The 24318-nt window shown below is 46.1% G+C and overlaps 1 protein-coding gene across 8 annotated transcripts in view; it reads left to right on the forward strand.

Annotated features, from left to right (window-relative positions):
• ULK1 (unc-51 like autophagy activating kinase 1) overlaps positions 1 to 24318 on the forward strand; it is an 83734-nt gene that overhangs the window by 42901 nt on the left and 16515 nt on the right. For 6 of the 8 annotated variants that reach the window (XM_054218964.1, XM_054218957.1, XM_054218959.1 and 3 more), the window contains exons 12-19: positions 3823 to 3873; positions 10956 to 11044; positions 13124 to 13289; positions 14532 to 14592; positions 14900 to 14989; positions 19245 to 19370; positions 22969 to 23120; positions 23938 to 24021. In XM_054218964.1, the coding sequence (XP_054074939.1) occupies positions 3823 to 3873; positions 10956 to 11044; positions 13124 to 13289; positions 14532 to 14592; positions 14900 to 14989; positions 19245 to 19370; positions 22969 to 23120; positions 23938 to 24021 (819 nt within the window). The remainder of the gene's footprint in view (positions 1 to 3822; positions 3874 to 10955; positions 11045 to 13123; positions 13290 to 14531; positions 14593 to 14899; positions 14990 to 19244; positions 19371 to 22968; positions 23121 to 23937; positions 24022 to 24318) is intronic. The other 2 variants (XM_054218958.1, XM_054218960.1) reach the window with 2 other exon arrangements.

Here is a 24318-nt window from a genome sequence, read left to right on the forward strand (position 1 = left end):
GATAGGCTAGACCTGTCTCAAGTAAAAATCAGGATGCGAATGCTCACTTTCACCAAGGAAGTTGGTCCTGGTGGTGTGTCTCCTCTGAGCGCAGGAGAGAACAGCAGGGAGCAGCTTTGCTTCCATGGGCCAGTGCTGCTGGTGGAAAGGGTAAGTTTGCCCCTCGGCCTCTGTGTCCGAGTAAAGCTTGGTGCTGGGCAAGCCTGTTCAAGTGGTTTTCCTGAAACAAAGGTCCAGGGCCAAAGCCCACGCATTCGTGTTAATATCATAGCAACTGATAGAGCTTTCTGCGTTTTGCATAGACATTGCCTTTTTGAGCTGAAAACAAAGTGTGCTGCTGTGCGTTTTCAGGATGTTGCTTTTTAGTCAGGCTTGGGGTAAAAGGGTTTAAGATTTGTGTCTTCGGGGGGTTGGTTTTCTGTTGGGTTTTTGTTGCTTATCTGCTTGGCTGGATTGTGTCCTGCTGGGTGGCATGTGCTAGTTGATGAAGAGAAATTGTTTTGCAGCCTCTGTTATTCTTTTGGATTAAAGATACTGGGAAAGCCTTTCGGGGGACAGCGTCACCTGGGTGAAGCAAGCATACGGATTAACTGGGGATGATCATAGTTATCCAGTGCTGAATGTAAAGGACTACTGGTTACTAGGGTGCAAAAGTGAGAAAACAAGCCTTTTGAAAAGGAAGTCGTTGAAGCCACTGACAGACTGGATAGAAACACCTCTCAGTATTCTTCCCTGCAGATCTTCTCTCTGGCCTGTGGATCTCTACCTCTTCTATCGTATTGCTGTGCATTTCAAAAGAAAAAGTCTTTGAGTTTCCTCTTTCCCTGCTGTCAGAAATTGAGTCTGGTAAACATTTTTAGCCCCCCGTAAGCTCTTTTTGTGCCTTTTGGGAGTAGACTGCAGGAGTCAGTTTTTAACACTGGGAAATCTGAGATAATATACTTTGATTTCACTCAGGACAACGGTTACAGCACATCTTGCTGCACTGAGATTTTTGCCTGCTCTTAATCACACGTGGGATCCTTTTCTCTACAAATTGGCACATCCTCCTAAGATGTAATTGTTATTCAGGAAGGGTTTGTGAATCTATTCTATACAGAAGCCTGTATTTGAGATGTTCCTTGTGCTTTATAGAAGGCAGATCTCAATGGTTTTCTGACATCCCATGTTGTATTATAGTATCTCCTGTTGGTTGAGAGGAAAGCAAGCACCAGGGGCATGATTTGTTTAGACCAGTACACTGCTTCAGCATCCAGCTGCGTTCTTGGTCTCAGCCACCTCTGCCTCCTCTCCTCTCCTCTGCATCGTTACAAATCTGCTGAAGCACCTGAGCTTCCTCCCTGCTTGTGACACAACAGTTTATCTCTTCCCTGCTGTCTGCTGGTGCAGGTCTTCAGCTCCTCTGTGTTCCTGAGGGCTTGGAAACACTCTGACCTACACCAGCTGAATGGACCCTTCTTCCTTTCCTTAAGAGTGTCAGCTCAGTAGACCTCCAGATGATGCCCCTTGCCAAAATAGTAGCAATACTTAAATGAGAGCACTTCCTTATGCCCAACTATTGTCATCTTTTCAGCAGCTGTCTTCGGCCAGCTGTGCACAAACTGCTAATGTCCCACAGCTCCAGATCCTGTCTGAAGCAGATCTCCCCCTTCTCTTAGATGGCTCCTGGTAGGCAGGTGCTTTGTCTTGCTACTGGCAAACTACCTGTAAGCTGCTCTCTTCACCTACGCTATTTATAAAAGGTCTGCTTTGCCTGATGGTTCCTTCATTCACTGTTCCTTTACCCTCCTGCGCTCTGTAAGGTGAAGATTTGTGCCTGCTGCTGGGTCAGGGATGATTCCTGAGCCACCGGCCCCAGAGGAGCTGGGTGTCCTGCTGCTCCTTGTTCCCTGAGGCCCTCCGGAGTCTACCCAGACATGCGCACAGTGCCCTCCACGGAGCTCGCCCAGGGTTTAGTCAATTCATGCAACAGCAACACATAAGCTTGAAACCTCCTTTACTTGCTGTGTGTCTCGATTGCTCTTCTACCAGGAACTGATGGTCTTTGCAATCTCAAGATTATCTGAAGGAAAGCCAGGAGGGTTTCAAGTTGCTGGTCTCCTGCTGATGATTACAAGCAGGGTTGTTAAATTTTGCTTTGCAAGCGCAACTAATAATCAGTTTGGAGGGGGGAGGGGGAAAAATGAAAGAAATCATCATTTCCACCCCCTCAGTTGAATCAGCTCAGCTGAGGGATGATAACCTCTAGAGGAGCAGGCTGAAGAAGCAGCAGGAAAACCCAGCAGCTGAGCGGCTCCCGGCAGGATAGAGATGTTCTCCATCCACAGCAGATCTACTCTGTGAGATTCCAGCTTTCCCTGCAAGACATTTCCATCACTTCATCAAACTTCTCACTTGTGCTGAGCTCCAGACCAGTGTGCTCTGGCTGCAGGACCCTGGCCTGGCAGTGGCAAGGAGGAGCCGAGGAGAGGGGGATTGTTTAAGTTTAAAAAGCAGACAAATAAAAAACCCAGTTGCTACTTTCTGGAAAGCTCACTGGCCAAAGAGGAGCTGTTTATTGAAAGCAGAAATTTGTAAACCTTGGGTGTTGCAACAGGAAATCCATGCTGGGAAAACAAGTTGAACTGCCTACAGTTAACCAAATAATCAGTGTTGATCCATGACTAATGCTCCTGAAAGGCTGCGTTCCCGATTGTGACAGGAGATGGCTCAGCACAGAGCTGCAGTTGATCAGAAAGGGAGGAGTCAGGAGAGGTGGCTTCTTGTGAGGACAGGAAAACATGCAGAGGGTCTCTGGCAAGCCAGGACAGAAGCTTTTCTTGGTCTGGATCTGTAGAATATCCTTCTGTAATGAGTGAAGGAAGCAGTTGTGTCTGGTGTGAAAGGGAGGGAGTTCTGGGCTGTTGTTCTGTGGTGGCCTTTTAGAAAATGCATTTCTGCCTTCAGTGCACAATGGGTTTGTGTCTGTGTGTGACGGAGGATCGCCCAGCAGAAGTGGTTTTGTCCGTCATTCCTCTTCTGTAGAATGAGCCTGAATCCCTACAATTAGGGTAACTTGCCATCCTGTTCAGCCAGGGACTTTGTCTTTTAGTGCTACTTTACGCCCTAGGATTTCTCTCTTCTTGCTGATAGGAGCTTTTGAAGCGCATGCACAGACATGGCTGTGGCAGGTCTCAACATCGTCACACTATCTGGCCCTCAATAACTGATTCCCATTCCTACGAGTGTAAGAGCGGTTGCAAGACAGAGAAGCATTAACAATTAACTTAGTGTATTCTCCCCAGCAGCCCAGGGTTGTAGCTTGCAGCAAAACCTTTCTAAGTCCTTTAATGCCCTGTGGGGAAGGAAAATCCGTTAGTACTGATGGTGAGTCCCAAGGTACAAACCCTCATGTCCTTTGGCCATGCTTTTCGCAAAGATTCTTTCTTTCTTTTTTTAACCCCTCCCTTTCTTCATTCATGTAACTGCCCCAGCTGATATCCCTTCTCTGCACCCTGCCCCGTCCCCCCCGCAGCGCTGGTTTTGCAGAGATGGCTGGTAGCAGAGGAGCCAGGGTTGGTTTTTTTCCGTATTTACATAGCAATTCCTGGATCCAAATAATTTCCCATCCTTTTTTTCTGAGTAGGTCCTGCATCCAGTCCCTAGTCTGCATTCTTGACCACTGCTATATGTGACTGCAGTCAGTCAATTTCCATGGCTCACTGGATTGCATGGAAAAATCACTGTAAAATACTGTAACTTGCTGTGCTTTAACTGCTTTGTAAGCTTCTTACAGTCATTTCCTTTCACTGAGTCATTGTTTTTGACATTATTTTTTTTCAGATGAATTTTTCCATCACCCGTTCTTGGATGCAAGTGCCTCTATGAAAAAATGTAAGTGTTGCGTTTTTGATTACAACTCTTTTTGAACCATGACGTGACTTCCTTTGCTGCTAGTTCAAAAGGAAAGAAAAAGTCTGCTTTATGTTTTCTTAGTTATTTAGGCAGGGATTCAGTGTTTGTTCCTGTGTCGTGTCCAGATTTTGCAATCAAAATGTATTTAATTTTGCTGAGCTATCTTCAAAGGGATGACTAGGGGGGCTATTTAGAAACCTAAAGTAGAAGTAAAGGTAGCTCTGAAATTTATTCAGCTGCTTTGTATGAAGTGCTTGGCCAGTTGGGATGCTTGTAGCGAAACAGGATTATGCAGCATGATCTTGCTTTTCATCCACATCTGTGGGGCAATTCTGAGCAGCGGAAACTGTCGCACTTGTCCCTGCTTGCTATGTGGTACCTTAGGTTGTCTGTGCCAAATGGCAGGCTCTGGTTACCAAATCTTGTTTCAGTATTTACCTCCAAATTCTTGATAAATCTTGTTTTAGAAGGGTTAAATTGGGGTGCTCTATGAGAACTGGCCAAAACAAAGACAGATTCCCATTGAAAGTTCTTTCTTTCCTCTTTTGATTCAAAACTTCTGAAAATTTCCAGCTACATGCTCTATGGTTCAGAGGTTTGTTTTCAGTGGAAAACAATTCAGAATTGTTTCTAGTGTATGGGATACAATAGTCCTTTAGCCAAGAGACTTGGCTGAGTGGAATTGTGTATGGTTGTCTTCTGGAAGGATCCTCCTGGGCCTTTAATCTCCCGAGGAAATGACAGAGCCAAAAATTTTCATCAGTGACTGATTTGGGGCGCCCAATGCAGCAGCTGGAAGTTTTGGAGGAAGCATGTCGAATGCTTTCTGAACATGGAGAAGTGCCGTGGGTGGACGCCCCTTGTCTGATGTCCATGTCACTCCTGACAGTCTCTTGCTTTCCTGGTTCCAGAGCAGGACTTCTCAGTTGTTCCTGATACAGATTTTAACTGTGTACTTAGGTGACCATCCCGCGGGCAAGAAAAGACGCTTCTGGTTTAGGGGAGCGTGCAAGCCAGCCAGGCCCCTCTCTCCATCTGCGCCAGCAAGATGTGGGGCAAGTCCTGTAGAACAGGACTGCTCTGCAGGCAGGGAAGGACTCTGCCTGCGTAGGACTGCTCCTAAGCCAGCTCAGCTCTCAGCACCTGCTGTGCCACTGCCATGTGGGAAAAGCCCTTCAAAGTCTGATCCCCCTGTGGGCAGAGGAGGACTCTCTTGGGATGTTCTTGCATGCCCACCAGCTCATCTCTTACCTCCGGCAGTTCCGTTGCTTTGTTGGCCAGGGGAACAGAAAACCCCCTGCAAACAGGAGAGGGTTCTCCTGACTTGGCCTCAGTTTCCACATTCTGCACATCGGCTGCGCAGAAACTGGAGGCACCATTATGAGCAGGGGGCTGTAGCTCAGCCTTTGCCCCCAGCTGCACCAAAGTTAATGGTGTGGGGTCAAGGCTCAGTAAAAAAAGCACCTTTACAGGCAGGTAAAGACTATACCATCTTCAGACCTCTCTGCTGCCCTGCTGGTCCACGCCTCCAGGCACATGTCCTGGAGTCCTCTCCAGGCAGGAGAGACCACTACTGGTTTTGAAAAGATGAGGGGAGAAATATCTCCCCATTGCTGGAGGTCTTCAAGTTGTGCATAGAAATCTGCTAGTGGAGAAGGTGGTTCTTATAGTCTGCTGTGGAGATCTCTGCCACTGCCAGATGGCAATGATAGATGAAGGGATCTGGGAAGCGTGGTGAAGAGCCTGGATGAGGAAGGTTCCATGTGGGAATGGTGGTCCTTTTGATTTCTGAATAGGTGAGAGAAGAGCCACTGTGTCAGCAAAGGTCTGAGTTACGGTGGTCTCAGTAAGAAGAACTCGCCTGAGATGTGTGGAATGCTGCTTAACATGGTGACATGCTTAACGTTTGCACAGTTTTAGCGGAAATAGATGACTTAACAAGGTTGCAGTTGATCGGGGCTGGCTCCCCTGGTTTCACATGCAGAACTAAGATGAGTCCAAAAGTTTATTATACTACTTCATCTCAACATGGGGTTCAGCATCATGATTGTAGGAAGTATCAAAGAGGAGAAGAGATACGGCTGCATCTGAATCATGGTGGTCATGCTCAGACTGAATTAGAGTCCTCAGGTCTGCAGCGAAGTGAGGGGAGGAACAGTGTGCCCTCATGTTTTTGTTCTCCTTGGGGGCTGATAATTGGGCTACCACTGATTTTGGTGGAAAGCAGAACTAAGTCATTTACATTTGAGTGTGCGAGTTTCTTTTAGGAGAGTTTGTTGGATGATCTGTACCAGCATCTGTGTTTTGGGGTAGTAGCTCTTGCGTGATGAACACGCTGAGACCTCAGCAAAGCTCAGCAGCCACTGTGCGGCCTTTGCCTAAGGGACCTTCCATTCAGAGGCACCTGCACTGCAGATGCAGGTGACCCTGCATCCATTTAGGTCCCAAACTGATTTTAAGGTGTGATGCTTCCTTTCCTTTTGAGAACATTTTGCAGTCTGGGCAGAGCGTGGTGGTCTCTGTACCCCTGCAGGCAGATCTGCCCTCGCGTGGGAAGGGCAGAACGGGAGAGCTGCCACCAGTGCACGTCGCCCGGGCTCCTCAGCCCTGGCAAGGCTGGGCCGGAGCTGCTCACACAATGATTACAAATAAAGTGAGAGCTGTCAGCTGTTCATTCTGTGTGCATATGTGTTAGTACACCATCTCATGGCATTGGAAAGGATTTTTTTAATATGATGTTATTTTGGAATGCCAGGAATTTGGGGAATCCTCAAATGTGGATAATTCCCTAAGTGGATAATTTAGAAGTTGCTGAGGCGGATGGTCCCCCTCGTTTAAATAAATCTGCATGTTTTTTCAAGACACTTCAGCAAAATCAACATTTCTGTCAAAAATGTTTAAATACAACATTTCTGACAAGCTCATCCTCTCCAGTGTGGTTTCGAGGGATGGTTGTTCTCACGTCCCTCCTCCCATCTCCCTTCGGACCGAGCCTGCTGCTATTGGGGGGGTACCGCAGAGGCTGCAGCCTCGAGAGCGGGTTCAGGGCCTTGGGCTTTCTTAACTAAAACATGTACTTTCTTTTTTTGTTTGTTTATTTATGCTTTATTTTATATGGTGGATTTTGTACCTGTGACTAAGCACGTACTTTAGATATGTAAAAAAAGAATATTTATTAATAAAGTCTTTACAATACTGTGTCTAGTCAGAATGTCGTCTGTCTGTAGCCAGGTCTGATCAGCATATGGTATGGGGCGGTGTGTTACAGTAATAATGCATGAGAAGGCATAATTAGACGCTTGTGCAAGTCTCCTCTCAGTAAACACATTGTAATTGGTACCCGTGCGGAGTGTTTTGGAGGTTTTCTTGGTCCTGCCTTTAATGAACTGTAAGCTGGTACCTCCTTTACTCTTGAGTTCAGAGAGCACGGAACGTGAGTGGTTATGGTTCAGAAGCGTGGAACATCTGTCAGGCTTAACTTGAATTTTACCATCTTTGTAATCTTACTGTACATAAAATACTCTGGTAAAAACTAGCTAAAAATCACTATGACCTCTGCATATAGAAGATCTTAATGGTGCGAATTTTTTAACTCTAAAAAACGACTGATTCTTTAGGCAAGTCCTTTCAGGTTTTGCACTCAAACAATTGCCTTGTCAGACATGGCAATTAAGTAACTTCTTGATGACTGGTTTTAATTGAATCCAGATAATCACAAAAATGCATCTCTCCAGTGTGCGTAGAAGATTCCAAATAAAGCTTTTATATAAAGCTTGAGGCTGGGGTATTTTTAGTACAACCGAGCCCCTGGTAGGATGATTTGTCAGAAGTGATTTTTGCAGGTGTAAGATCCAGTGTCAGGACCACAGCTGGAGCACGGGCTTGCCTTTATGGCTCCCAGCTCTCCCATTTTGAAACCAGTTGGCATTGGTTACACAATGTACAGGATGGCTGTTCTGCTGCTGGAACAAGTTGGAGGGGACAATTATGAAAACAGACTTATTTACATTACAATAACAATCCAGCAATTTCTGGATTTGGGTGGGGGCCTACAATCCATGTTAACATTCCCCGCATTCAGACTTGAGCTGAAAACATGATGAGCCAAGTGTTTGCACCCTTTTTAATTTTAAACTGGGAGTGCCTGGGTGTGGGGAGGAGATGGAAGCGAGCGTCTTGCTTTCAAGCTGTCCTACGTGGCTGACGCTAAAAAATGCACCAACAGGGATGTGGTGGTCAGAGAGGGTTTGTCAGAGCCAAACCTCATGGTTCTACATGCATGAAAGTCTGTTTTTAGTGTCAGGACTCTTTGAGTTGGGCCTCACAGCACTACAGTGTGAATTTTGGGAATCTGCAGGGTTTTAAATTAGAACATGATTAATAGAGGCTGTATCTAACGGTGTGCTTCATGCAGATAGAGTTTTAACATGAGTTTCAGATGATAGTGGCAAAGTCTGCTTGCTCATCTTCCTTCCTAGGTTAATAGAAAGCTGTTCAAAGCAAATAGACAAAAATAGAAAAAGTCTCAATTCCAGCCAGGTTTAAATCAATAATAAACACAGAACCAAAATAGAGTGGAGGGGACCTTGAGAAAGAACTGAAATGACTCTAACAAAAATACTAATTCCAGTAAAAATGAACAGTGAGGCAAGTCTTGCAGCAGGCGTGTTCAGAAATCAATTACCTTTTCTTAAAAGCACTTTTCCATAATAGGAAGGTCCGTCTGCCCAAGGGTGAATTGTTCTGTAACAGTTGACAGGATAAGAATGGGGAGGTTTTCCCCCCCCTCTCAAATTTCTGGTATGAAATATCCAGGGAAGGTGGTAGGGACGGCTCAGAAGCCGTATGGTGTAGGTAGGACAGAGCTCTCCGGTTGACAGGCGAGTTCTCCGACCGCTGTGTATGTTCCAGAGTGCGGGGAGCGGGAACCAGCACTGCTGGAAGAGCTCCCGGGGTGCGGGCGGTTGAGCGCTCCGTGCCCTGACCCACCTCCCAGAACACCCGTCTTCGGGGCACCGCGGTCCGTGTTCCTTTCCCAGAGAGGGGGCAGTGCCTTTTAACAGCACCGTCCACCGAGGGCACAAAATCAAGCGTAGAGGCTAGAAAGTAGCCTCTTGCAAAGCTTTGGAAAGATTTATTTCATTATGGACCTAACCCTGCAAATGTTGGCGGAGTGACTGCTGCCAGCATGGCCCAGCACCGGAGGGGAAGGCACCGGCATGTGCCACCGCGCCGTCCCCACGCAGCCGTCCCCTGTGGCTGCCCATTGCACGAGCCCCGGGACCCTGCTGCACCGATCGGCGTTTGCAGTGTAACTTCACCTCTCCAGAAAAACATGCGGGTTTTGTTAATATTAGCAAAGGGTGGAGGGAGAGCACTGTGACCCTGGTTAAACTGTTACAGTGCTTGATTACTTATGTTGAAATATATATTTTAATGCTACACTTGCTTTGGCTTCATTTTGTTGGATCTTGTTACATCTCTGTCAGACTGAGGAATTCAGCATCTAGGTGATTGTTCGCTGTGCAAGGAGACACTGGTCCAGTCATCCTTTAACCTTCTTTGATAGGCTGCATGGACAGGCTTCTTAAAGCCTTTTATTAAAGGGCACATTTTCCCATTCTTTTATCATTAGAGCACTGTTTCAACAGTTAATTGCAGAGAGATGTACTTTTATTTTTCTAGGCAGTTGAATAGAGTAAGTGCTTTGTAGTGTCTGATGTGATTAATGACGGAGGTAGTTTTACTTCAAGCATAAGCATTCTTCTTCTAGGTGTTATGAACCTTCCTTGCACTAAGTATGGAGTCAGTAGCACAGATCCTGTAAAGGTAGAAATCTGATACCAAGGTGCTAATTCTCTGCCAGCACAATGGTGGAGAAGCAAAGTGTTCCTCTCCTCACTTTAGTATCATCTCTGTCATAAGTCATTCAAATACCAAAATGGTTGCAGGGTAAAATCTGACTGCAAGCTGCCTTGAAGTGGGGGTGTTGGGACTCCCCTGCAACTTCTGCACTCTTCAGCCTTGTGCGGGTGGACTGGGGCGTTTGAACCACTAAATACTTCAAAGTCCTTTGAAGAGCCAGTGTTACCTTTGACTTGTCTCCCTCCTCGGCTGAGCTAAGCTCTCCAAAGTTATTTACTGAACCTCACTTGCATTAAGTTGTTGGAGTTAAATATTCTTTTCTCCTGTGGTGCCTTAATCATCTTTTCTGCCTGAAGGTCAATGCTAACTAGTCCTTTCAGCGTGAGCTTTGTGCCTCTGTGGGAGTTACAAAAGCCAGTTCAACAATGAAATGAATAAAATGGGCAGTTCTGTTATTGAACAATAAAGCATAAAAGGAAGGGATGCGAGAATAGCCTGTGCTGTGGAACAATTTCTGTTCAAAGAGATTAAATAAGCAAAGCCTCTTTAACTTGCAGAAGTGACCGAGGGAGAACATGCTGAGTTATAGGAAGCAATGAACTATTTTCTTGTGGAGTGTTTCACACCGTGGGATTTTATTTTTTTTTTTATAGCATGTGGCCTGGGATGCCCAAGTGAGTGTTTGGGCAGCAAGCGCATAGGGCTTGAGTAGGCATGGGCACAGACCTCCCAGCAGTTGATGTAAGCGTGCTAAACCACAAGGTCTGATGAAGAAGAAACTGTTAGGGTATGATCTAGCTTCTCACCTCTGCCTCTGATATGAGTAACTTGGACCACTTCTCTGTTTATCCTTCCCTTCACTTGCAAAGATGCTTTGGAGGCTCTTTAGGGCAGACGCCATCTTGCTACCTGTGTAGGTCAGCTGTCGGGTGGACATCTGGCATCAAGCAGATGTTCTGAGGCCTTCCACCTCATGAGTTACAACTGTGAAATAGCACGCGGAGGAATGGATGGATGGATGTGAATCACATAACTGAACAGAATGCTAATTTTTCATTTGTTCTTCTTTAATTGGTCACATCTGATACACGATGGTACATGAGATAAACCTGATGGGAAAAGGTTAGGAAGACTTATTATTATTGGTTGATCTCAGTTTGACAACTTCTTTTGTTTTTCCCTTTTGCTGTTTTTAGCTGCTTCCGTGCCAATGCCTTCGTATCCCAGTTCAGGCTCTGGTAGTTCCTCCAGCAGCTCTTCTACTTCCCACCTGGCATCACCTCCCGTAAGTACAGCTCAGAGGATGCACTGCTTGTGCCAATGGTCTCCCTGCTTTCTGCTTTGAAACAAGGTCTCTGCTTTTGCTGTCTTCTGGTGCAAGTCACTGAGTGCCTTAGTTCTGTCTGGGTTTGGTTCAGTGTCTTCTGCAGTTCGTTTAGAGTTTGGATCTTGAAGGTCGTCTTTCTCTTCACAAGAAATATTTCAGGTTGCTTATTATACGCAAAGCCTTTGTGAAAGAAGTTGCTATTAATGACACAGCTCATCTTGACAGAGATGGAAAGCTCCTTGGAATGAAAAAATGGTGGCTAATTCAGGGGACAGCACTGCTTACTTGGCTGTATGTTCTGTTTTCAAGCACAGTCTCTGCAGTTTGACAGCGTATCCGCTCTCCTTTGTGAGGTGACCCCCCACACACTTTCTCACCAGCCTTCCCAGGCACTACAGAGGGACGTTCAGCAAAGCTGTCTGCTCAGACCAGACCTGCCACAGTCTGGTGGTCTTGTGAGAGATGATTTGAACTGATGGTTTTTCTCTCTGGTTACCTGCAATGATGAAAACTTTTCTGGAGGGCAGCATATTAACTGACCAGTGAAGTGACATTCCTCCAGCTGACTGAACTTGAAGCTTGTTTTCGGAGGCTCTTGGTGTGAAAGCTGCCTTTTGACTTTGAACTCAGGAATGCTGGTGGTGTGATGGGTAGGGGAAGGGAGAAGGATTGAAATTTTTTCCTCCATGGCATTACTGCTTTTTTTGCTTTGTTCTCTGAGCTTGCCTGGGCCAAGGTGTCTCAACCTGGTGTGGGAAAAGCTGAGAGGCACTATCAGAAGTTGATGTAGGTGCTCATGACGTGGGCTGTACAGAGAGGAGAGGTTTGCTCTCCTCTGAATGTCGCATAACTGAATCCCTGAGAGCTGCTTCTCCCCTGCAGCCCCAAGTAGAGGGTTGTTGGCTGAAGTGCTCCTGACCATGGGACTCCAGGAATGGGTAGATGGTGTGCAAAGCAGACTCTGTCCCCTGAAATTTCCTGGTTTGGGAAACCAGGACTGACTGACTGCCAGACTGGGTGCAGGTCCTGTGTCCCAGTTGTACTGCACTGGTCCCATTCTGCATTTGCAGTTTTGCTGATGGAGGTGTGCTGGCTCAGCATGTGAAAAATACCACGTCTGCAGGACAGAGCAGGTTGCGTGGAAAAGAGACAACTTTGACAGCTGGAAAATTCCTTCTGCTGTACTGCATGTAGAGGGAGTCCCCACTGGTACAGCAGGAGGGTCTTCGGAGGGTGAGCAAGGTCTTAAGAGGGCCCAAGTGAAAGCTGATTGAAGTCTTTCTCAGCCTAAAAATGCGTTAGGATAAAGATTGTGATCTGCTCTGTGGGCAGTTTAGCTGTCTTAAGGCTTTCTTAAACCAGCCGGCCTCCTCCATCTGTCTGCAAAACGTGAGGGTTGTGGGGCTATTCATCATTTGGCTGAAGGAAGCAGAAAAATGGGACTTTTTAGGGTCTGTTGTGCTTCTGATGGCTGTGAGGTGTTCACCTGTTGAATGCTTAGCCTCCTTCAAGCCTTTCTTTAACTCCTTATCAGCACTACAGCAAAACAGGGTTGTCCTGAAAGTGCAGGGACACTTACGTACATGTTTCTGAATGCTGCGTACCGCAAAAGTGCGAGTAGAGACAAGATTGTTAATGTTTAAGAACAAAACAAAAAATCGTAACCCAAAGGAACAACCAAAGCTATCTCTGAAAGTTCCTTTCTGTTTCACAGCCATACTAAATTGAGTTGGTAGAAAATATGTGGTTGATCCAGAAAGCCTTAGCGAGGGATGCAATACCTCGAGTGGATTTTTCTAATCTGGGGAGCATCCGACATGTTGGTAGTATGTTTTGTGTAACAGAAGATGCGCTGTTCTGACATGGACATAAAAGGCTGTTCCTTTTCAGTAAACTAAACAGCTTCTTCCAGCAAACTATCAGCCCTGGTTCATCAGCAAAACGCTGTTTGTAGCCTTGTACAGCTCAGTTTAAAGGACCGAGCAGAATGATGAAGTAGCTGTGCTGAAGCCAGTGTTTGTTTTCTTCCTGAATTAGCAGTCCCTTGGAGAGATGCAGCAGCAGCTGCAGGAGAAGGCACTGGCATCTCCGACCCAGGATTCCCCTGGCTTTCTACATGGATCGAAGGAGTCTGCCGGAAGCAGCAGTAAGAATTCGTCCTGTGACACAGATGACTTCGTTATGGTCCCAGCACAGTTCTCAAGTAAGCTGGTTTCTGGAAATGCAGATGTTCTAAGCAGGGGGGGATGTGGGTGTTAAGGATAGTTACTAGAAAGCTGAAAGAGCAATTAAACCTGTCTGGTGTGACTGAGTAACAAGAATGTTCTTGTTCCCAAGCTGGAAGAGACCTCTATCTCAGTGTCTAGTTTCATAGGATGTTTTGTAATTACCCTCAAAGATAGGATTTGAGAGTAAAGATTATTTTGGGACTTCAATAAGAGATTGAACCTGGAAATCCAACTGGAAAAGAAGATAAGTAGGCTCAGAGGGAAATGCCTTCCTCTCACAGAAGCCATTCCCATGTCATCCTGTCTTCTGCTTCACTCAGCATCACAGTCCAAGAGAGGCCTTCAGCTAGCAAGATGGATTTTATACTTGAAAAACATCTTGAATTTAATTTTAGCACCTCTGTGTGTTTTCACTTTGATAGGAATTGCTTGAAAATATATATGTACATAGAGATTAGGGCCCCAGTTCAGCCACATGCCTAAGAATGTCCATGCACAAGTACTTAATTAACCAGCAGAAGGATATTGTTCAACCTTGACCATGTGTCTGGTGCTTTACTGAGTTGGAACTTGGTAATAAATGCTGTGATTCCTCACAGTTGCACTACTTGTATTGAAACAGGAATTTGGAGGGGTAAAACTGGAATTTGTGAAAGATCTCTGCTGTGCTACCCTTATGATAAGGAAGAGCTCAGTGTTGCTTTTATTTTTCCTGGGAACAGCGATGGGACCAGTATACACTTGTCTTGTGCTAGTCATGTTTCCAGTGTTCAGATGTTCTGGCAAAGGCACAAACTCCCCTGTGTTGTGTATCCAGCTGCCAGCTCATTTGGCTGCCCTGGATTTTTGCCACTTAGGACACGGATGTTTCGAAGCCCGACGTGCAACATGCACTGCTGTCTTTTTACACAGCAGCTAAGTGCTTGCACCAAGTGCGCATATACCTGTTGCCCCAAATGATTCTGTCAGGTTTTGGCCCCCTTCCAAAAGGGCTCCCGTTCAGCCTGAATTTTCTAGAACTTCAGGGTGTAAGGATTGGCAGCATCCACATCACCCTCAGCCCACGCATGTTTGGCAAAATGCTGACTTCAGAAGCAACTCAGCAGGTCTTGGAGGAGCAGGAGATTCTACCCAAAAACTCAGTTGCTTGGAATACATACAGATTTTTAAGAAAATTATCTTGAATTAATCTCTTTCTGCACTTCCTTGTTCCTCAGGTGATTTAGCTGCTGAGGCTACAGGAGGGAAACCAATCCAAGACAGCCTGATGTACAGCGGGTAAGACCACCAAGGCAACTGAAAGAGTTTAGTCACTAGAGTGTACTGTGCATTAGGGACTTTGGGGTTCTGGTGGATGGGAGGGAAGATGTTGCTGAGTTACCTTCTGTTCCAGGCTTCTGACCATTTTTAGTTTGATCGTAAACATGTGGTACCTGAACACCAGAGAGCACGGGGGGCAGCATGACAGTCCCCAGGGCTCCTGCGACTGGGCTCGGCAGAGGGTGCTGGGCAGACACAGCTCTGTAGGGGGGAGCAGGGGTGATTCCCAGGCTCTAACAGCTGGGTTCTTTCTATCATTCCTTAGGAGTTCTCTGGTGACTTCAGCAGGCTTGGAAAGCCAGGGAAGGACACCATCTCCTTCACCACCGTACAGCAGTTCTCCTAGCCCATCCAGGTAAGGAAGACTGTTCAGTGGTGACTATGAACCATTCTTTAATTGAACACCCATTGGCTTCCAAGAGGGGATTTTACAGATGTTGGTGTGCTGGGCAAGATCCACATCACTTCTTTAATTAAAGGGTAACATGAAACACGCAGGAGAAACTCCCCAGTGTCAGGCACTGATCAGTCCCAACTACAGAGCCTGTCTCTCTCTCTTCTGGCCCTCAGGAGGGGCCAGGAGAGAATGCAGTAGAGCTGGAATTAACTCTGTTCCCTGGGGGACCGAGGATTATTCTCAAGCAGAAAGCAAATGTGCTCCACTGGCATGTAGATGCTACTCGTCCCCTCTGTGCTCAGCCTGCAGAGGCGGTGAATATTTCAGCTTGAGACCCTTGCTTCTAAATTCGTGCAGTGAATTAGAGCACAACACTTAGCCACGGCTGAAACTACTATGGGCTTGAATTACTGGGCAAGGGATAGGACGGCAAATGTGGAGGAGTGCTGCTCATCTCTCCTTGCTGTTGAAGGGCAGATCTGGGCAGACATAGTTGTTTGTAGTTTGCTTGAAGCTCCAAACAGCTCGTTGCACTATGTCTGTGTAGAGTAATGCTGCTACATGGGCCCTGTTTAGTAATGGCAGGTGCGGGAGTAGCAGTAACAAGTGCAAACAGGCGTGGTCATAGGTTTAGTTCCAACTAAACCAGTTGCTATAAAGTCAGCTTTGGCGCTCAGAAATGTCACAGGTGACAGCTGCCCACACACAACAGCATCAGCTGCCCAGCACCACCAGTGCCTCCAGACCCATTTATGTTCAGAAGACGTTAATGGTCTGTGGAAGGCAGTCCCATTGACTCTAGAGCTTGAAGCTTTAGGGTACGTGCTGAGCTTACAGGGAGCTGGCGGTGTTCTTCCCATCTCATTCTTGCCTACCGGGGAAGCCGGACAGCTTTCATCTCCTATTCTGTCAATATGGCACCTGGTGGGGGAGGGCAGTTGAAGGGGATTTCACAGTGGGAGATGGATGACCCTAAAATCTTTCTTAAGAAGAATAGGTAGTCCCAGGCTATGTGCAGAACACACTTGTCACATAAATGGAGCCCAGAAAATGACAAAACATAGCCTCAAAGCATACAAATGTGAAGGAGAAGAATATAGCTCAAAGCCTTGCTGACGTGATCAGATTAATTGGCAAGCACATACCACAGTGTGGAGTTTAGTTGCATGAGGCTTCTTGTGCCATTGCCAGCTGAGCTTCTTAACAGCTTATTCCTTAACTGATTCCTTTGCATTTCGGGGATCAGCCTTTGTTAAAGGATTTGGCCTTGTTTTTGGACAGCAGTGAATGGAAATTCATAGAATCATAGAACCATAGGGTTGAAAGGGACCTCTGGAGATCATCTAGTCCAACCCCCCTGCCAGAGCAGGGTCACCTTAGAGCAGGTCGCACAGGAACGCGTCCAGGAGGGTTTGGAATGTCTCCAGAGACGGAGACTCCACCACCTCTCTGGGCAGCTTGTTCCAGTGCTCTGCCAGTTTCTCCTACAGAAGTTGACTACCAATGCTGCCTACTTTTCACTGTTCACCACTGTTTTCACCAAACTGGCCTCATCTTATTCTATTGGATGGCAAATCAATGTCAGAGGCTATGTTCTAAACGTGTTTCTGCTCTCGCTGTCTTTCCTACACATTCCCAGCAGCTTCTGTGGAGCAGATGCCAAACCCTCTAGTGCTACTTCCTTCCCACTTTTCTATGTGCTTTGAAGAAATGCTGAAAAGTTGCTTCCTACTGTGTCTGGGATGGGGAATAAGACATAAGTAATGAAAGATTGGAGCAGTCACTCCGAATCCAGAGGGTAAAGCATGATCTTTGATCTGTCCCCTGAGAGTGCTTTGAACTGATGCCACCCAGGTGTGCCCTTGCTGTTAACACGGGTTTCAGCGCCCTTCGCTGGAGACATCCTGAGGCCCGTTGGTTCAGTGCCGGCAGAGAGGACTCTTGATTTTTCTCTCCCTCTGTCTTTGCTCACTCCCAAGCAGCAGTTCTCCCTTTCATGTGTGGCTCTAGGCTAGCAAGCAGTGCTGGATGCGGTCCAACTAGGACAGAAAGCAAAGGCTATTTTAGAGTGGCCAGCAGTGGGGTTTCCTCAGGATGTCATGGTACGCTCTAGAGCAGCTCTCCTTGCTCTTAACTAAGAAGGTAAGGACTAGGCAGAATTAAAATATGCTGACAGATGATATCTTTTTTTTTTTTAATTTTTAAAACACTTCCTTGTTGAAGATGCTTAGTAAGTCTAATGAAAGGTAATTCCTTGGATGTATCCCACAGCAATGGATTTAATACCATTTTCAAAGAGCTGTTAATTACTGCCAAGTAATTGTCCTGTCCCAGCTTTATCTCCAGGTCTTTGCAAATTTACGGTCAATTGCAGTCTTTAAGGCTTGAGGCCAATTAGCAGGTTTAGTATATGTCACCTCATTTGGATGCTTTCTTTTTGCAACTTGTGGTTTGGGGAGAAACCTGGCTTCTGTAAGGGCTTGATATAACTCTTTGGGAGAGGGGGGATCCTTTCACCTGAGAACTTCTTTTCCTCCAAAGGATTTTGACTAGATGGAAAAGATAGCATTTGAAATGTATGTTGAAAGTCAGGATGTGTACAAAGCTTGATGTGAACTCTCATATTTCTTGGTTAAGGCTCTGTTTGCTTTATGTCTGTCTTGGCACCATGTCTTACACTGATGGAAGGCAGAGACACCAAAGCCTCACCTTTCTGCTGAGCAATCAGAAACCTTGAATACCTTTGTTTTATTGTATGTCAATGAAGAATCAAGGCTTCCATGCTACCTTGTGGAGACAAACATCAGATTAAGAGTCTGTTCTCCCAGTGGAAGAAACAAAAGCACACAAGAAAGAATATATAGAACTTGAAAAATTAGTAAACCTGTTGAGAGAGGAACGAAGAAATAGGAATCACTTTTTGATCTTTCAGCCTTGATGAAAGATCTCTTCCAGTTATTTGTCTATCTTGTGATGGAGGAGCATCTTCATGTGCACAATGTGGAGATCTGCAGACCCATTTCTGCAGGTCAGCTTTGTTCAACACCATCACCATGAACTACAGGGCACTACTGACTTTCCCCAGAAAAGAAATTCTGGTAATGAACTGCCAGATAAGTCACAAACTCTTCCCTGTGCATGCATGTATGTTCTTGATGAATTAAATATCTCCTTTCATCATATGTAAAGCACTTCCACTCTGAGCATTAGACCCGAAGAAGTGATGCTTCCTGCTTCTCAGGGACAGACACAGGCGTGTGTCCTTGATTGGCAACAAGGAAAAGTGCAGAAGCCTTCATTACCAATAAGATCTTTCTGTAATTGTGCAACATCCCTGCAATTGGTGTTGGCAGTTTTAAATAGCATTGCCATGGCAATTAATCCTAGAATTCTGGAGCCTTTGGGAAAAGACTTTAGGCGGCTACTTAGTTAAATGCGGTGTTTGCATGGTTTGTGTATAGTGTGGTGTACAGGCTAAGAGCAACAGGGGAAACTGTCACCCCGGGGAATAGATGTCAGACATGAGCTGATTAACCTGCTTGGATGGAACTAGAAAGAAGTCTGAAGTGTGCAGAATGGGCCTGTGCCATTTTGTGTGTGTGATGTTCTAGCTGACCTTGATGAGTATAGAGATATCAGCTCCTGTCCCCCAGATTTATTCTCTCCTGAGTTGCCTTCACCCTGCAGTTAATTTGCAAATACTCAGATACACACCACAAGTTTGTATTCTCTTCGTGGCATACTGAGACTCTCATGGCGATGCCATTGCTGCAGCAGTGCCTCCTCGTGAATCGCAGGTAGCTCTTGGCAGCACAATCTTTGCTGGTGTCCTTTGTGAGCCACGAGTGTTTAGCCCCTGTTCGATGATGTGCTCGTTGGCTGTGGATCTGAGCTGCTGGAAACTAGGCCAGTTGTGGCCTGAAATAGCCAGGCTCCAATTTTCCTGGAGGGAGTGGTGTGCTTGGGTGTACGTTTTAACTTCAGTCTGTGGGTGGGGATCGTGCTGGAGGAAAGGTGCCTGTTTTCAGGAGATGTGTGGTGCCGCTTCCCTTTGATAGGACTTTGAACTGCCTCCCGGTGTAAACCCACAACCTGAGAGCAGCCAAGGGGACGCTCCCTGTGTACAGTTGCTTTACGAAGATAAAACCTCCAATTACCTGGCTGAAGGCCCACCCCTTACCAGAGCCTTTCTTTGTGTGTCTCCTTTCAACAGCCGGCCAGGTCAGTTTTCTAGCAGCAAGTACGGACACTCTGTGCCCATTCCGGTCCCAACGCAAATCCATAACTACCGGCGGATCGAGCAGAACCTGCAGTCTCCCAATCAATACGCCTCTCCACGGTAAGCGCTGGGGCTGGGAGGAGGAGGTAACGGCAGTGCAGGGGGTCTTGTGTTACAGCTTGGGGGCTGTAAACCAAACTGCTTTACAGTTTGTCCTCTGTACCTCTAAAAATTTCCCTCTGTGATGGGCTCTCCCCCATGCTGTAGGGAGCCAATGTGGTGTGTGTTATGTGGTAACACAGTTTTGGGTTATTTTTGTAGCAGTTGAGATTTATTTGTTACCATGTACTGTAAATTTTGTCTGCATGTGTGTATGTGAGACAGCTCCCATCAACTTTCAGTGCAGGCTGAGCCCCTTCGAGTCTGACAGCTTTTCCCATGCCAGCTATGGGTTGGGTGTCCAAGCAGAGAGAACCATCCATCTGGCAGATGCCTTTATAAAAGGAAAAAGTTGAGATAAACAACTAAAATAGATGGGGCTACAAAACTTACCCGACTTTACCTTAATTGGTTCCTGTAGGTAGTCACGCCATAGGTGATGTGTCTGACACGCGTTGCGTATTAATGTAGTTATGCAGCCAGGACTGATTAAATCATGAGCAATTTATGCCTGTGAGGCAGAGCATGTTTTCTGAAAGTCGTCAGGAAGGTCCAGATGCCAGAAGGTCCTTCAGCCATACAGCTGACCTTCTGAGTTCAGTGGTAGTGCCTTGTACATCCAAGGCACATAGGGCTTCCATCTCTTCTCACATATAATTTCTGGTTCTTACAGGTTTGAAATCTGGGTTGACAGCGGCAGCCCAGGTCATAGACTGGTTGGAAGGAGACTCATACAGGATGTTAAGGAGTCTGTACAGCAGGGGCATTCAAACAGAAGTGTCTGTGAGGTGTCGTGTCTTTTTTTGGATGAGTTGCTTTGGTATCTGGATTAGTTAAAGTTTAGATTTCAGAAGTAAGGTAATACCTATGTCAGCCTAAGTTTGGGCTTCAGCCAACCTAATTCAGCATAAGGCTTATTTGAAGTGGACCCAGAAGTAGAGGCACGATATGCTGATATGAATCAGTGATCAGCAGAGAGGTGGTTTTGTGCCAGTGTTGCTTTAATACTATTTTATGTTAACTTCATCGAGTGTGTGGCAGGTTTTGTGGTAAGCTCCTTCCTCTTTCCTACATGCTTTGTATATTTTACAGCAAAACTTGTGGACCCTGTTAGTGTTGGAACTCCCAAAAGAGTCCTAGTTATCCAGGTGACGTATAAAGTGAGAGCTCTGGAGAAGGGGCAGAGGAGGATGCACCCGGGCACGCTGTGCCGGCCCCAGCCCTGGTGATGGGCTGCTGCGTTCAGGTCCACAGCCTGCAGCTACCAGTCAGCGATCAGACTGTCAGGTCTTGTTCCTTTTAGTCACCACTGTGTAATGTTGAGATTAGCATCATCCCTGCAGAGGAACTCGAGGAATGGACACAATCAGGATGACTCACGGTCTGCTTTTAGCATCTTCTCAAAATTTCTGGCATCGTGGTTTTTTTTGCCCCAGGAAGCCATATTTATCTCTCACCATCACTTCCTCTAATCAGCAAATTCAGTAGACGCCCTTCAGGAATGGAAGGAGAAAACATCAAGCATCTAGTATGTGATTCCACTTCTCCATCAGGTGTATCCAGTAGGCCATTACAGCCAGGTGCCTCATCATGTTTGCCAAGTCATTTAACTACAAACCTTGATGTACACTCTTGTTTCTGAAAAATCGACCGCTGTCATCTGACTGGCTGGTGTATGCCTGTGTACCGCAGCTTGTTTGTGGACAGATATGTTGCTTGCTGAGGTGGTAATTATGTGTGCATACTTTTGGCCACATCACCTGTCCTGCTCGTCTGCTTGCTTGCTTATCCCATGTCTCGTAGGGTGGCATCTGACATTCCACATCTTTCAGCAGCAGCAGTCAGCTGGTGTTTTTTTCTGCAAGTTCCTGATAGATAATATTCAGCCTTCTGGATGGCTTATATTCTGGAGAGTTAAAAACATGGCAGAGCAATACTTTCTGCCACTGAACATCTAGGTATCTTTTCACCTTGCCAGGTGTCCCTTCCCTTGTTGTATATTCATTTTGCCTCAGTGCCAATCACTTGATGAGTGCTAGGTCTCTGAATCTGGAGCAACCTGAAGAGAAGTAATATTTTTTTTTAGGTTAAAATTTTAAAGGATTTCCTCTTTTCCAAGGATGTGAATATAGCATGGATTCATTTGGCTGAGAAATGTAGTAACACAAAGGATCCAATTCTTATATCTCAACTGCTGAAATAATTTGTTTTGTTTATTTATTTGTTTTCTGAAATGTGGTGCAAAGTAGTGGTGTTGAGTAGGTGTACTGACACTTCCTCGGAATGACTTTGCCGTTCCTGGGTAATGTAGCTACCCCTGCTTGCACTACTGAGACCCCTATGCCTTTGTTCCTTCTGCTCAGATAACGTATGGACGGCTTAATGCAGTGTCACTGGAGAGGAGGCAGGATACCTTAGTGATGGCGCCTTTCAGTGGCTTGAGCATAGAGGGGGGGGGTTTCAGCATATTAATTGATTCCAGTCCAGAAAAACCACCTGCTGGCTGAGACTAATGTTCTTTTAACAAGGGAAAAAATGTTTCCAAATTGAGAGTAGAACGAAGAATTTGGTGAAAAGGCTGTCTTCTCGTATGGAGAAGTGTAGTGAGAATCTTGGTGAAGAAGCTTGCAGAGGCAGAATGGTGTTTCAGTAAATAGAGTTTAGGTTGTGTGTGCTTAACGAGCGGTGAAAACATTAAAATTTTGAGAAGTAATTAATATACAACAATCCCATCTCTCTCCAGAGTGATGGTGTGGCTGTACTCGCTTTCCCGCTAGTCTAGTTTCCTCTTTTGTTTTGTTTTAGCAGCTGGGTTATACTTGGGGTTCCTGCACGTTGGGCTGTGCAAATGACTGTTAACTCCCGAAGGTGAGCCTTCACAAGGAGGTGAAGGAGTTTGGGGCCCAGGCAATTCTGACTATCCAGCCCAAAGAGAAATTCCTCTGGGCAGTACTGAACTGCTTCAGATCTGACAGCCACACACTGCTCTGGTTTGCTCTGCAGCTGCTGATTTGAGTCAAAGCTGCGTTGCAGAGCAGTGCCTTTGGCACAGCTTACCTCGGCATCGTACGGCCTGCGCTCACGGAGCTTTCGACCTGAACGGCTGCTCTGACAAAATCGCAAGTGGCTCAGCACAGGAGGGACACTAGAATAAAGCCCTCTCAGGGAATTCTGAAGACGCTGCCTAAAATAAACACCTTGGACGCAGCAAGATATGAAACCCTTGTCTTGTTCAGGATTGATGTAGCATCTGAAAGCATCTCAAAGTGACTTCTGAAAAATAACAGGCCTTCCTGCTTACAGCTAAGCTAATATCATTCTTTCTTTTCACTTGTTTTGCAAAATTTTGTTTGGATTGAAACTCTCGAGAACAAGGATTATCATCTTAATCTGTATTGGTGTAGTCCTAGAACCGTGGGATTTTGATCCAGGTTAAACAGTCAGTCATTAAAGCTCTGCTTCTGTGGCAGTAGCTGTGTGTGTGTCTGGTGATACTGTTCTCCTCACTCCTTCTATACGGGTATCTGGAGTAACGTGTGCTGCTGCTGTTTCCTCTCAGGTCTGGTACGGTTCGGAGGTCTAGCAGTACAAGTCCTCTTGGTTTTCCTAAAACTGGTGCTTCCCCTCCTTATCCTGGAGAGCATGGATCTGTGCCCAGCTCTAGAAAGCTCCCCTTTGGCGGTGCCAAGCCGTTTATGCCATCACCACAAGGTAAGATGTCGACCAGCATGTCGCTGCCCTAATGAAATCACGTGCCTCTTTCCTGTAGCGAGAGAGGTTATGACCAGCTGTAGCTGCCAGGTAATAGGGGATTCAGATGGTTGTGTTCTCCCGTGGCTCTTCTCAATAGATTATTTGACAAGTGTTTGGCCTTGTCAGATAATACCTATTAGCCCCAGGAGAGGCAAGCTTTGTTTTGATGTCTGCATCAAACATCTTGCTGCCCTCTGAAGAGAGCTTCTGTAAGTGCAGAGTGTCTTTTTACTGGCTCGGGCTGGGGTGAGGAAAAACATAAGCCAATTGTCGTCAGAGCAAAACTCTGACCAGCTTTGGAAGGGCTTGAACTTCACCATTCAAGCTGAAAAGTAGCTGTCTGAATATCTGCTAGCCTGATCCAGGTGCTAACAAGCAATTTGAGTGGAAAGGCATAAGAAAAACCCTAGCGTGCAACTGATGCAACTTGCTGTTCTCTATAAAGGAACAGACTCTGATATAACTAGCTGTTCTATGTCCCTAGCGTCTCCAATCCTGTATTTATTAGTATCTGCTGGTGGGGAAATGCAGAATATTCATATTCTATTCCTCTGACGTAATACCATTGCAAAGTCAGACTAAAACTGGCTAAACTAATACCAGACAGAATTTTTTCCTCCTTTAATAGGAGTTGTTGATCTTTTCACTACACAGCTAGGGCTCGGGCTGAGAAGACAGAAGAGATAATGAGCATCTTCCTATAAAACAGGTGGTACATAGTGTTGTTATCACCTTAATACTGAATAAACTCTTTCTTTGTTGTGTTCCCTCAAAGTTGGAACAATCCCAGAGCAGCCCAGCCAGACTATTATCCCCTCTTCTCTTGGAGCAGAAATGAGAAGCCGGATTCCTGTCGCCGGTGCGTTGGTCCTTACCTTCCTTTATTATTCCTATGGATAAGGGCAGAGTCAGTCTCAGGGCATTCGAGGTTGGGTATTGTTGTGTCTCTTGATGCTTGGCCAGCCAGGATTATTTTTGTGGGCTGGTAGGAGCTGGGCTTGTTCCATTTGCATCCCATCAGCCAGCCTCTTCCAGTGCTGACAGACCCTATGTCACAGAAACTCAAATTTGGGATTTGAAGTCAATGGCCTGAGTGAAGGAAAAGCATCTCAAAACTCCCAACTCCCCCTCTGCCAAGTGACCTGCTGGATGTGTA

This window comes from Rissa tridactyla, chromosome 13 (assembly GCF_028500815.1).
Source record: "Rissa tridactyla isolate bRisTri1 chromosome 13, bRisTri1.patW.cur.20221130, whole genome shotgun sequence".
NCBI lineage: Eukaryota > Metazoa > Chordata > Aves > Charadriiformes > Laridae > Rissa > Rissa tridactyla.